Below are 13,014 nucleotides of genomic sequence, written 5' to 3'. Positions count from 1 at the left end.
TGTATTGGTTTCCAAGTTACTTTCCTTTATGTCTAGCACAAGCAGTCGCAAAACGACTAGGGTCGCAGTGGACACTATTGCGACTGGGCTCTTAGGAAAAGGCCCCGGCTGGATGGGGCCTTTGGCAATATACTAAATAACATTTAAATCATCGTAGGGAATGCTTTAAACTCTCCCTCGCGGTCCTAGTGCTCAGAGTCATAGTATTGCTGTTGGATTACCATGGCAACTCTGACTACTGACTGATTCAATGATCACTGGGCCAAAACAGCATTTAACGTGATCTGTACTGCTACGGACCACAGAACCCCCTGAGGTTATAGCCTTGCAGGACCACCACGGATTATAACCCTTCCCTGTGGAAAGGTAAGCAGGTAGGGGTGTGTCCAGACCCCATTTTTATTTTAATCGGCAGTGCTCATTTATTAATTTAGTTCTATACTCTCAGATATGTTTTTTTTTTATTTTGTGTAAAAATTGTACTTAAACCTGTACCCGTAATCCATTGCAGAAACATCCTCCCCTTTTAAAGCCAATTCCCCCTCTATAATGTCATCAAGCTCCAGGACAATTGTCTAAATTAATGCTTCTCATAGCTAACTATTTGGGACAATGCTTCTCCATGCGATTCTCCATGAGAAGCATCGGAATCACACTCTGCAGTCAGCATCAGTATACTTTACTTGTTGGTGCCAGACATGGAACCACATTTAGTTATTGAATCTAATTTAGACAAATGTCACAGACTAATTGACCGCAATTTGACCAGGCAATTCTCAGAAATGAATCTCATGAATAACCCTGTACGTGTCTACTTGGATGGCTTATGTTGCAGCATTCTGAAAAAAATATATATATATATTTTTTTTTTCTTCCAAAAACTACAAAGATTTGATCATGCAGAAAGTGGCAGCATATCAGTGATGCCTGAGCAATACAATTCGTTAAAGCTGTGTTGGAGTCCATACTATCCATTTAACTGTACTGCAGAACTAGTCTAGAATAAACTACATTAGTTTGTAATTAGGAGAAGGATGCATTGCAATGCCACGATTAGGAAACATATCTGTGAGCTAATCCCTGCTGCTTCTCTCGGTGACGCACACTGTAACCCCTAAGATTTGGCTTTCGCTGTATGGACACAAAATGAAATCAATACAAAACCCATCAGCAGCCAGCTAGGTTTCTTAAGGCAACATAACATCCAATGCTGTGACTCCATCATTGTGAGAAGTGAGATATCGCCGTCCTTATTACATATTGCCTACCATTTGTGCTGTGACAGCGTGTGATATGTGGGTGTAAGATGCAGACTGGGCTGGGAATAATTCTATAAAACTCTCTGCAGTTTTCAACTTAACGATCTGTTCTTTAAACATTGAATTGTAATAAATTCAAGACTGAATTATGGGCTCAAATCGCTGTGCTTTTCACAAATTCAACGTTTTTGGAGGGCTTTTTTTTTTTTACCCCTAAAGTTTGCAATTTGTTTTTGAATTCACAGTTTAGTGAATTAATCGCTGTGTTTTGGCCTTTGTAAATGGATGACAGTACACCTCAATGGATCTGGATAGTGTCATTACTATGCTATTATGGTTGATGAGTTTATCTTATTACGGATGCCATGTGAGTGTATGTTTTTATCTGACGTATATCTATTGTATGAGAAGAAATATGTTGATCAGTATTTCATTGTAAACCTCGATTGCGCTGGCAGATAGGAACCAGTTGGTTCACCTCTAAATTGCCCGTCTGAAGTATTTTGTTCATTTCGTTATTCCATTGGGATATCCTTACAGGTGTCTAAATCATTTTTCCATTTCTTTAATTTATTTGTCTTTGTTGCTGCCAGGAAGATGATTCTGGTATCTACTACCCTTGTTATATCATTGTTTGCCTTTATTGCTTCCACTGGAAGGATATTCCACTTTTGTTTTGTTTTTTTTAATCCTTTTTATGATAATGTTTGACTTTACTGCTTCAACTGGAAGGCTTGTCTAGGTATCTACTGCCTTTTTCACTCCTGCATTTTTGCTTTGTTAGTTTGCTCTGTTAACTTCCAGTGTCAATCAAATCAGCATCATTAAAGGACCACTCTAGTGCCAGGAAAACATACTCGTTTTCCTGGCACTAGAGTACCCTGAGGGTGCCCCCACCCTCAGGGACCCCCTCCCGCCGGGCTCTGGAGAGAGGAAGGGGTTAAACTTACCTCTTTTTCCAGCGCCGGGCGGGGAGCTTTCCTCCTCCTCTCCATCTTGATCGCGACGTCATCGGCTGAATGCGCATGCGCGGCAGGAGCCGCGCTCGCATTCATCCGGTCGCATAGGAAAGCATTTACAATGCTTTCCTATGGACGCTTGCGTGCTCTCACTGTGATTTTCACAGTGAGAAGCACGCAAGCGCCTCTAGCGGCTGTCACTGAGACAGCCACTAGAGGATTTGGAGGCTGGATTAACCCTCATTATAAACATAGCAGTTTCTCTGAAACTGCTATGTTTATAAAAAAAAGGGTTAATCCTAGAGGTACCTGGCACCCAGACCACTTCATTAAGCTGAAGTCGTCTGGGTGCCTAGAGTGGTCCTTTAACTTGGCTGGTGATGGTATCTCCACTTTCAGAACATTCAACAAAGTATCAAATGAGATTGTGGTAAGGGCAAATTTTAATAAAACTTCACACTGACGTTTCTGATGTTTGCTCCCACCACATCTTCAATACGTTGGAGAAAGAGTTTATCTCCTGAATGAAAACCAACACTTAATGATGCCCAAAGGGTCACAAATTACATACTCCCAAGTGTCCCTATTTAGGAAGGACAGCCCTTATTTTGGACCTCTCTTCCTCTTTCCTATTATAATGTCCCTCTTTTCTAGGAGCTCCATACTGTTGTTGTGTCTGAGTTTAATAAACCCAGAACAAGGAACCTCCGCTCCTAATTCACTATGAAAATGCACTTCGATCCAAGTTTAGCAATGCGTAATTTCTCCTAAATCTATGTTTGGATGCTAAATTTTACAGTTATTGGTAAATCAAAAACATCCTGACTTGGATCAGATAGAGAGAGACACAAAATGGAACATAGTGAGGTCACATATATACAGTGACATCATAATTTCTGAATAACTTGGTAATGTCATAATCTCACGACAACACAAATGTTGTCATTTCCTGGGCATATTGCCAGTGAATGAAGGCTAATCGCAGTGCAACACCCACACATGCTATCCGTTACTATACGCTTCGCTGAGAAAGGTCATTACGAATTATTGGAACAGTGATGTCTCCAACAAACGCAGATATATAGCTGGCAATGCAAACTGTGGAGGATAATCTGGCTTAGTATTTGTAAGTAAGAGGTGGCGTAAAAACTGCCTATAATTCTTATTAAGAAAACATGAAATGTATTAGTCCTAAATGCTTGCAAATGCTTCTTTATTTCCAAAAATGATATGCAATGTTAATGTATAGTGGACATTATTGGCCTATATAATGCATATATATATATATATAGAGAGAGAGAGAGAGATAATTTGTCAGACCAAGACCTGCAAAGATTTAGACAAAACAGCCAGGTTCTTCCACTCATTTTTGTTTCTACCTTTGCTGTTCTGACCAATAATTTGCAGTTCCCTTGTCAGTAGTGTGCACCGTGCCACATGCACATGATACATAGCCAGATCTGGCATGTGGCATATATTTATATTGTGGGCACCAGCACTTTTTTGGTGGAGCCCCATCTCACCTAGAATCATTACCTGTTTTTAATAATCTGAAACTCTAACCCCATTACTAGGTTTTATGGTTTGCCACTGGAAAGCAATTCACCCAGGAGTGGAAAATATAAAAAATACATTTCTAGAATCGTTTGCTGCCACCAGTTACCAAAGATCATTGCTAATTATATCTAAATGTGTAACTTTAATTATAATACATTTGAATATGCGCCTCATACGTGCCTCTAGTGGATGTCATACTGACAGCTACTGGAGGTGCACCTAAATGGACGTTATAGGCACCCAGACCATTTCACCTCATTGCAGTGGTCGGTGTGCAGTGTCCCTGTCCCCTTAATCCTGTAATGCAAAACATTGCAGTGTTTTTAGGGCTAAATAAGCTTTATAGTGTTAGGAATACAAAGCTGCATTCCAAACACTATAATGTCACAAGTCAAACTCCTTGAAACAGGGACACTGCACACAGACCATGTTAATGAGATGAAATTGTCTGGATGCCTATAGTGTCTCTTTAGGTCCGTCTCCGGTAGCTTTCAGTATTACAGCCACCAGAGGCACTTCCGCAACACTGACCGAGTAAAACTCTGTGACATAATGGGGAAGCCCCCATAGGTGAGCAGTGATTCATTGTGTTCAGTTGTGGAATTTAAAGGCCTGCTCGGTTCCCAACGCACTTCTGTGATTAGGAGGCGAAGAGGTGTGCAGCACTAAGGCAGCCTTCCGATGGAAAAATGTAAGTCAAATTATTATTTTTTTTATTTTTTATTTAATGCACCTGTGGAGGACTAAATAAGGGTAGGGACTGAGACCTATAGTGTTCCTAATGCTATAATGTTCCTTTAATGTGCTCAGAGGACTCCTCCATTCTCTAGAACCCAGTGTATCAGGCTTATCTAAGAATCCTCCAACACATATGACACCCTGCCTCATCATTAAACTTACAAAAGATTGGACCCACTGGGTTTCATGCTTCTAAATCATACAGCTATAAGAATTTCAAGAACTAAGACTTTTTTATCAACAGTCCTCCGGAGTGCAGTCATAAGTCTCATTCCTGGTCACGTTAGTCTCCTTGGCCCAAATCTCATGTGAATGAGTAAAAAATGCTCTTCAAATTAAGTATCTATCTGTTTATCTATATATCTGTCTATCTATCTGTCTGTCTATCCTCTTTCCAAAATTATTTCTCTCTTCTTCTTAGAATGTTTTTTTTTTATTTTTTTTATTATTTCATGTGAATCTGCCCATATATTGTTAATCTGACCATTATGTACAATGTTATCCTGACACCGGTAACATCTTACTTGATCTATTACTTGTGTGTTTAATTGACTCTTTTGTAAGAATGTAAGCTATAATGTGCACACATGTAGCACGTCAAAGATCTCGCCGTTTATTCCAGAGGTTTACATGACAATGAGAAAATTAACAAGCTTGTGGAAATAGTCTTGTCTTCCTGACCTTTTAGCTAAACACGTTTCAACACCATTGCAAACCATACTCTACTCTCTCTATATTCGCATTTCGCCAGCTTTTCCGCCCATTGTAAAGCGCTGCGGAATTTGTTGGCGCTATATAAATAATAACATAATAATGATAATGGTTCAGCTAGCCCATCCACTGCCCCCACTGTTATAGCGTGTATAGAAATCATCCTTGATCGACAGATTCTTGCTCTGGGGGTTTCTGCATTCTAGCAGTAGGAGAGACTCAGCACTGATTCTCTCTTTGAATAATGTTCTGCTGTGAATGCAGAGCAATGAATAGGATTATTTATCCCTCAGGCAGATGCAAGAACATTAACTTACAGCACAGTCGTTTGTACAAAAAACTGCAGCTGGGCTCAGGAAAAAGCTGGCTAAGCTTAACAAGAGTGATCGTCCAGAGCTGCTAAGCTTCCAGAGGTGATTTTCTCCTTGACGTTAAAAGACTGGCTGAGCATAATGCTTATTATTATAATTTGTATAGTGCCAACAAATTCCGCAGCACTGTACAATGGGTGGACTAACCAACACGTAATTGTAACCAGACGAGTTGGCTAATATGCTAAACTACAGAGGAAGTATCAGGAAGTATTACTTTACTGAGAGGGTAGTGGATGCATGGAATAGCCTTCCAGCTGAAGTGGTAGAGGTTAACACAGTAAAGGAGTTTAAGCATGCGTGGGATAGGCATAAGGCTATCCTAACTATAAGATAAGGCCAGGGACTAATGAAAGTATTCAGAAAATTGGGCAGACTAGATGGGCCGAATGGTTCTTATCTGCCGTCACATTCTATGTTTCTGTGTTTACCCAGATATGACATTAAACCAGCTACTTCATTTAGAGACCACAACCTGTGTGAACCAATGGCAGGTTTTTAAATAAAATGCATGGTTATGTTTCCGTCAATTTAAATGCTTCGATATCGCTCTCTCACATGCACAAAATATATTTGCTCTTGGAATGGTTTGCAGAGAGATCCTCCATGTAGTTAAACCAATATTTAACACTGAAACCTTTAAGAAGTGTTCTGCTGCTATAGCAACACCCTATGCTGATCCACTCCTTGTGTCACATTGTTACAGGTTAGATTTAATGCGGCCTGACACGTATGACATTTGACCTGATTGAAGATGTCTTGTGCAGTGGTAGGTTAGAAAGTGGCTGAGATCTTACGAATATCGTATTCATTTATCAAAGTGTTTCATAGTAGATGGGACAGGATGGACTAGTGCACCCAGAAGAAAATACATTTTTTATAACTTTCTTTATAAAAAAAAAAAAATACATTTTTCTTTTTTTCCCCTCGAATGACCAGGAATATACAGAGAGTTATTTAAAAATAAAAAAATAAAAAATCATGACTGTCTGACCCCAACATCTCACAAAAGTGCTGAAAGAGACTTAAATCAGACCTGTATATTGCGCATTTAACTCTTTGAAAAATGTTCTGTGTCATCCTTCCAATCTGGTCTTCATAGACTAGTGATAACGAACATGTGCACCTTCCCTTCGTGCTTGTAGACTTCGTTTCCATGATGCTCAGACAGTCATTTGACTGGATGAGCATTATAGGAAACGCAGATCGCAAATGTCTGAAATGTTTTTGTGGTTGACAAACCTCTATGGTGCCAATATTGGTCATTGCGCTATCCCAGCAGGGAATGCCATCCTTACTTTGCACTATACATGCCTGCTGTATTTAAATGAGGCGCTTGATCTAGGCCAGCGTAGATTCTTTGAGGAACAATGTGTTATGGGCACATTGACGTTACTTAGGGTTCATCCTACTAACTGTTTAATCTAGCAAGTGTTTAGGGAATCCACGTTAAAAAAAAAAAGTTGTATAGGAAGATGAAAATGGAGGCATTTTTCTTTTTATCTTCTATTTTAATACAGTGTTTCATCTTTCTGTACAAAGCAAACATCGTTTTATTGATCTTTAGATTTCAACTTCCTATTTATCCATCTTTCACAGTGTGTGCTCGTACTGGCTGACGATGCTGCATTTTGTAGTTTCTATCTACTCTGGCTCATAATATCCTAAATAATTATTACCAAAAAAATATCACGCTACGGCCACACGCTCTATTTACATATCCTACGTATCATAATAAAAAGGAGAGATCAGAAGAGCGAATAAAGGAAAATTCACTTTGGCAATCGACTTAATAACAGAAAAGTACATGGCGTGAAAAAAGGGGGGCTTATTCACTAAACAGTGAAATGTGTGTGAATTGCCTTTTGAATCTGCCCAATTTGGGTTAAAATGGCAAATTTGGGAGATTTGGTTCAGAAAGATGATTTTGCAAATAGTTTTTTTTTTTATTATTTTTAGTTATTTTCATTTCACAGCTTATTGATTTTTTTCATTTAATTGCTTTTGGATGTAATATACATGTACAGTTTTGAAGAAATTTGTTTTTTATTTAAAAAGGACAATAAGAGGACAGTCAGATTACTCTTTATAACGTCATGGTAATCTTTAGGTCGCTTAGTAGTATTATTAAATCCAATATTTGAGCTCTGTTTACTTACAGTTAACCATTCCTGCCCTGGCCAGTTTCCATAAATCCTCTCTCAGCTCTCGCTACATTTACCATGAGGGTTCCAGAGGGGCGAGCCAATTATTGCGCTCAGGGTTAATCTATACTGGAATTTGGTTGACTCGGTGAGTTCTGGAAACGTTACTCAGAGATCAATTACTATGAATTAGCTTTCCTAGAAAAAGACCTGGTGTATTTAGCCAGTTAATGACCACTCTATGGGGTCTTTGTCACATATTCTGAAGACCACGGATTGAATTGACCCTTGGGGCTAATTTATAGATATGTTGTGGTGTCCAGTGTCCAATGTCCAACATGAATATGATAGCTTTAACAAAACCGTGAAATCGGTTAAATGGAAGCTGGTTGCCATGGGCAATGTGTATGTGAGATATATAAATTATATCTTAGGTGATCCCTGTTTAACCCATTCAAAAAAATTGTTACTTCATAGACTGTACAGGATGGAATGGTCGAACATTCGAGATATTATTGGTAACTATCCATTTTCTCCATATAAGCTGCCCACTTTCATCATCTTTTATATAGTATCCTGTCCTATTTGCCTGTTTCTCCTTTTCATTGTCCGCCTGTATATCTCAGTCTCTGTCATACAATATTTATATATAAAATGCTGTTTGATTACAGAAATGGCACCCTGTAGAAATGTCATAGCGATGGTGTATATGTGGTTTTGTAGCCCTGTGACCTGTCGTGTTAGTGTATCTTTAAGACTCGATTTGAATCTCCTGTCTTCTAACATTCACATGGAGCTGGGAGAGATAAAGTTCCAGTTCCCAGCAGCAGGTTAAATTGACTCTATTCCCTGTGCACTCGATAACATTGTTCCCCGGGGATAGCAGCAGCAGTCAGTCAGTCAGTCATTACATCTTCCATTGCAGAGAGTGGCAGAGAGCAGGACCCTGTGAATAGTCTCTACTCTCAGGAGATGTATTACTGGGTGGGTAAGTGCAGTCAAATACTTGGGGGGCATTATTATAGGTATAGCGTAAATGCCCTCCCCAAATAGTACGTCACCCTTGTTCACACATTCATGGTTGTAGCCTGCTGTGCCGCTCCTAAAACTTTACAGCAGCATGCATCCTTTCAGAGGTTTTTGAACTACAACCCCCATTATCCTCAGGCAACCCCGGGACATTGTAATCCTACAGTAGCCATTTACCCAGCCCTTTAAGCGCACTTAGAAATGTAGGTGGGGGAGAGGGGGTTCATCATGGCAAAACTTGTGTGCAAAGTGCTAAATGTTGAGACGTTCTCCTGGTTTCCATGGTGATTGGACATACTTAGCTGTTTTCTCCATAATATCACTTATGTTTGCCTTTATAAACCTCCCCTTAGATATTTTTTTTCTTTCCATATGCTTCCCGTAGAAGATGAATTTGTTAAAACCAGTTTAACTGTTTCTGTACATAGCAACCCAAAGAAGCGTAGTGATCATGAGAGCACAGTCTTTTTTTTTTTAATGCAAAGATGCCATCTATTTTTTTTTAGAGTTCCACGGTGGCAAACAGGTTTCTGCGTGGCAAAGCACCTTTGTTGCACTTGAGATTTTAATTAGTGAGGCATAAAGAGGCAGCACTTGTTTTTGTGGGCAGCTACTATTTTTACTTCCTTCCTAAAAAGTTGAATAATGATAAATCTAAAACTCAATTTGGAAAATGCAGGCAAAAAAACGGCTGAGTTAGAAAAACACACAGCAAGATTCCCAACTAAATTGCTAAAAATATGCTAATCTATTTTTCAATACATCATTTAGCATACCTACCTCTTAGTTGTATTGTGGGAAGACATGTAATGCTAGTAAAAGAGACATGCATGCAGACCTACCTTTCCTAATGTGCATTGCTCATTGCTCCGGGATAGAAAGGGTTAAATAGTTACACAATGCCCAGTTTGCAAAGTGGACTCTAAATCATACAGTTACATAACAAATACATAATATAATAAGAAAGGAACAAACCTCAAAATAAAATGTTTGCCCCATATTCTCTGACGAGGTTATCAGCTTCACTCCCCTCCAAGATAGGTACAGTAACCTTTTACATCCAAGCAAAAAGTACAGTAGCACGTAACACAGGTTTAGAAGGACAATTTAAGTTTCAGTTGGCAATTTTGCTTTAGTAATATAGGAGTGAGTTTCACCCCGTGGCATAATTAAATCTTTCTCCCTAACTTGAAAACCATCAACAAAGCATCACTGATTACAAAGTAGCCACCAATTTAATGCTACCAATTTTACCGATTAAGTTGGATCTGCGAAACATTGCAAATCCATTGGGCAGTGTGAGCTTAATGCCATTCCATGTCTCGAAGGGTCACTATGAATTTCCGCTTATGGTGACCCAGTGTTACGTTTATAATAGAAACACTTTATCATTTGATGGCACTACTTCTGTTATTGACTTGGTGCCAGTGGCTCGAAACAGCCAGAAGAAGCATCTGCCGAGATTTTTTTTTTCTATAAATTACATACTTTATGAGAAAAGTGAACAAAATTCACAAACACAACTTTTACTACTAAACATACAAATTAATAAAAATGTATCGTTAGTATAAATGACAAACAAGAAACATGTAGCTGCCCCATTCTCCCACTTTCTTTGTCTATTGTCCACCCTCGTGGTCCCCACATTACCTGTGTATGTTCATTTCCCGAGGAGGACGTCTTGCTTTGTCATAAGCCACTTTTCCAAAGACCCCCGCAATAAATATGAAGGCAATTACACCACAGGTGATGTAGACAGTTGTGTTGGTTTTGTCATTGAGTGGGTCATAGGCGTCTACTTCCACCACATCAATGACACTAGTGCTGGCCGTCTCAGGCCATATAGGCTTCTTGCAGGATACCTGGTCAAGTCTTTTGCTTTTCGTGTCACAGCAATATCGGAAAGAACATGTCCCGCAACAGTACGAGTGGACAGTGTGGTTGCAGTCAAACTCTTTGTCCCATTGCCCACTGACATCATAGTAGCCCATACATTTGTCGTATGCTAGCACAATGGGAGGTTTGACCTTTTTGGTGGTCACCACGGGAGGCACAGCTGTATTGTTAAGTTCCTTCCCTTTGGGATTTCCAGGCTTTTTAGATTGACCTTGATTTTTTCCTTTAGCCTTGGCTGCGGCTTCACAGTCGTCCCGAAGACCTAGCGGATCTAGGAAGATCACAAAAAGTAGAACGAGTGGCCACCTCATGGTCAACAGTATCCAAGATTTTCCACAAACCTATAAAATACCAAAGTTTGTTACTTATTGATTAATTAGTGTATTGCAGTTTGGAGGATGCCTGTTGTAATTACAGTCTTACATCCAAAAACCCCAAAAACGTGTTATCCATAAATCCAGCTTGCTTCCCTTCATCCAGTGTGCCTGTAAGTCAGACGGAGGTGGTATCGTAGTGTGCCAGACACCGTCTCAAATATTTTCCTGCATGTGGTAAAACCTAAATTTTCATTATGGTGATACATTCCAGCGAATATTCCTTAAAGACGTGTAGAGACCCCGAATCATATCCAGACCTATTGTAGGCTTACAAACCAAATCCTCAGCAAGTTGCACTGTGGTGGAAACAGGGTAGAAGACAAACATTTTTATTTATTTTTTAGAAACAATTCATTGCACTCTGTGTAGCCCACATTCCCAGCAAACTGTACACAACCATTATTTGCTTTTCTTTTTTAATGTTTCCAAATTCATTTTTTTTTTAATGATCTTTTTATTTTGCACCCATACCATGTTGCCCAGTTAGTCTTCAAAAATCTATGAAAACTAGAGAGACCAATTTCCTCTATATTATTGCATACTTATTACATTCACCAACCTCCCTCTGGCTTAGAAAGGGTTAAATGCCTTCAACCAAGACTCAAGCGTGAATTCACTCTGAACCCAAAATCCAAGACATAAAGGGTTCTGCAGAAGCAATAAGAGATCATATTCCCTTTTCCTATACTCCATAATAGCAAATGCCCTCCACTTGGATTTTCTGTATATATATATATATTATTTTTTTCCCCCCACCCCCCACCCCCCACCCAATCTGCCACAGTCCTGAACATTCCAGACTGCAGTTATACACATTATTTATCTTACATGGAGTTCTATCTGCAATTTACATATAGCAAGCTCAGGTTTTTTGGTTAATGAGGCAGATAATTCAATTTAAAAAAAAAAAAAAAAAAAAAAGAACAATAGTCTCCCAGCACTGAGACAAAGAAAATAATACATTTTTTACATTTTTAGATTTTTTGTTGTAGAAGGGATACTGGATGGGCAGATGTTGAAAGTGCACGCATTCACTCCATTGAATGTACTCACCATTGCTGCCTGTTACTGCAGATGTTAGCCCTGCTCCTGAATGAAGAGAGAATCCGGCAAGCTGACTGCCCTAGTAAGATGGGAGGATGGGATCTCAATGTGATCCACCCACATCCCACTGAGCCTTTTTTCTCTCCCCCCTCCTCGCATCACTTTATTCAAACGTCACCCGTGCACAAGTTATAGAACATGATCACTCCAGGACAATAAGTAATAGGCGTTCCTATGGTGGGAGTAAGGGGAGGGGGCTCTTTTATATGATTAATACAGGGAATTGTGTATCTATATTCTGTTTCGTTGGGGATTACGAGCATGTAGGACCCAGATTTTAGGGTTGGGGACCTGAGAGGCTGCACAAGTTCAGGGTTCCTCTAGGGTTACAAAGCGTGAGAATAAAAAAACATTATATTAATAAGCCAATAAGGTATGCAACGTCTTTGTACGGTTAGCTTCATTCCGGTTTGTTGGGCCTGCAGAGCTGAAAATGTTGTGCTTTTTGTACATGGTCGTATCATTCCGATACAACCCAGCTGTCCTTTCTACAGGGAACAGATCCAATTTAATTCCATTTATTTTCAAACAATAAAAATATCAAACATTTTAATTTTTTTTAATTTCATAACAGTTTAGCCCGTCCACTTCTAGAATTTTACACACTGAATTTTATTGAATTGAAAACAAAATGACAACATTTGAACCAATAGTTGCTTATTTGGAAAATATTTTTACAAATTTTTCATTTTGAAATTCACTTGGTGTGTAGTGATTAACAGGATCCTATAGTGTTAGAAATACAAATCTGTATTCCCAACACTATAGTGCACTCTGGCACCCCCTCCCCCGTCACCCCCACCTTGGCAGCTAACGGGTTAAAAAGGTTACTTACCAGATTCCAGTGCCAATGTCCCTCAGCGTTGTGT

At 39.3% G+C, this 13,014-nt stretch overlaps 1 protein-coding gene across 1 annotated transcript in view; it reads right to left on the bottom strand.

Moving 5' to 3' along the window:
• The window catches only part of SHISA6 (shisa family member 6), a 229,426-nt gene extending 217,297 nt beyond the window's left edge, over positions 1-12,129 (bottom strand). Inside the window, exons 1-2 of the mRNA XM_063456057.1 lie at positions 12,095-12,129; positions 10,419-11,337 (exon numbers count right to left, since the gene is read on the bottom strand). Of these exons, the coding sequence (XP_063312127.1) occupies positions 10,419-10,975 (557 nt within the window). The 5' untranslated portion in view covers positions 10,976-11,337; positions 12,095-12,129. The remainder of the gene's footprint in view (positions 1-10,418; positions 11,338-12,094) is intronic.
• Between the last annotated feature and the right edge of the window lie 885 nt (positions 12,130-13,014).

This window comes from Pelobates fuscus, chromosome 5 (assembly GCF_036172605.1).
Source record: "Pelobates fuscus isolate aPelFus1 chromosome 5, aPelFus1.pri, whole genome shotgun sequence".
In the NCBI taxonomy this organism is placed as follows: Eukaryota; Metazoa; Chordata; class Amphibia; order Anura; family Pelobatidae; genus Pelobates; species Pelobates fuscus.
The sequence above is the reverse complement of the archived record's forward strand: the minus strand, read 5'-3'. Positions and strand labels throughout refer to the sequence as shown.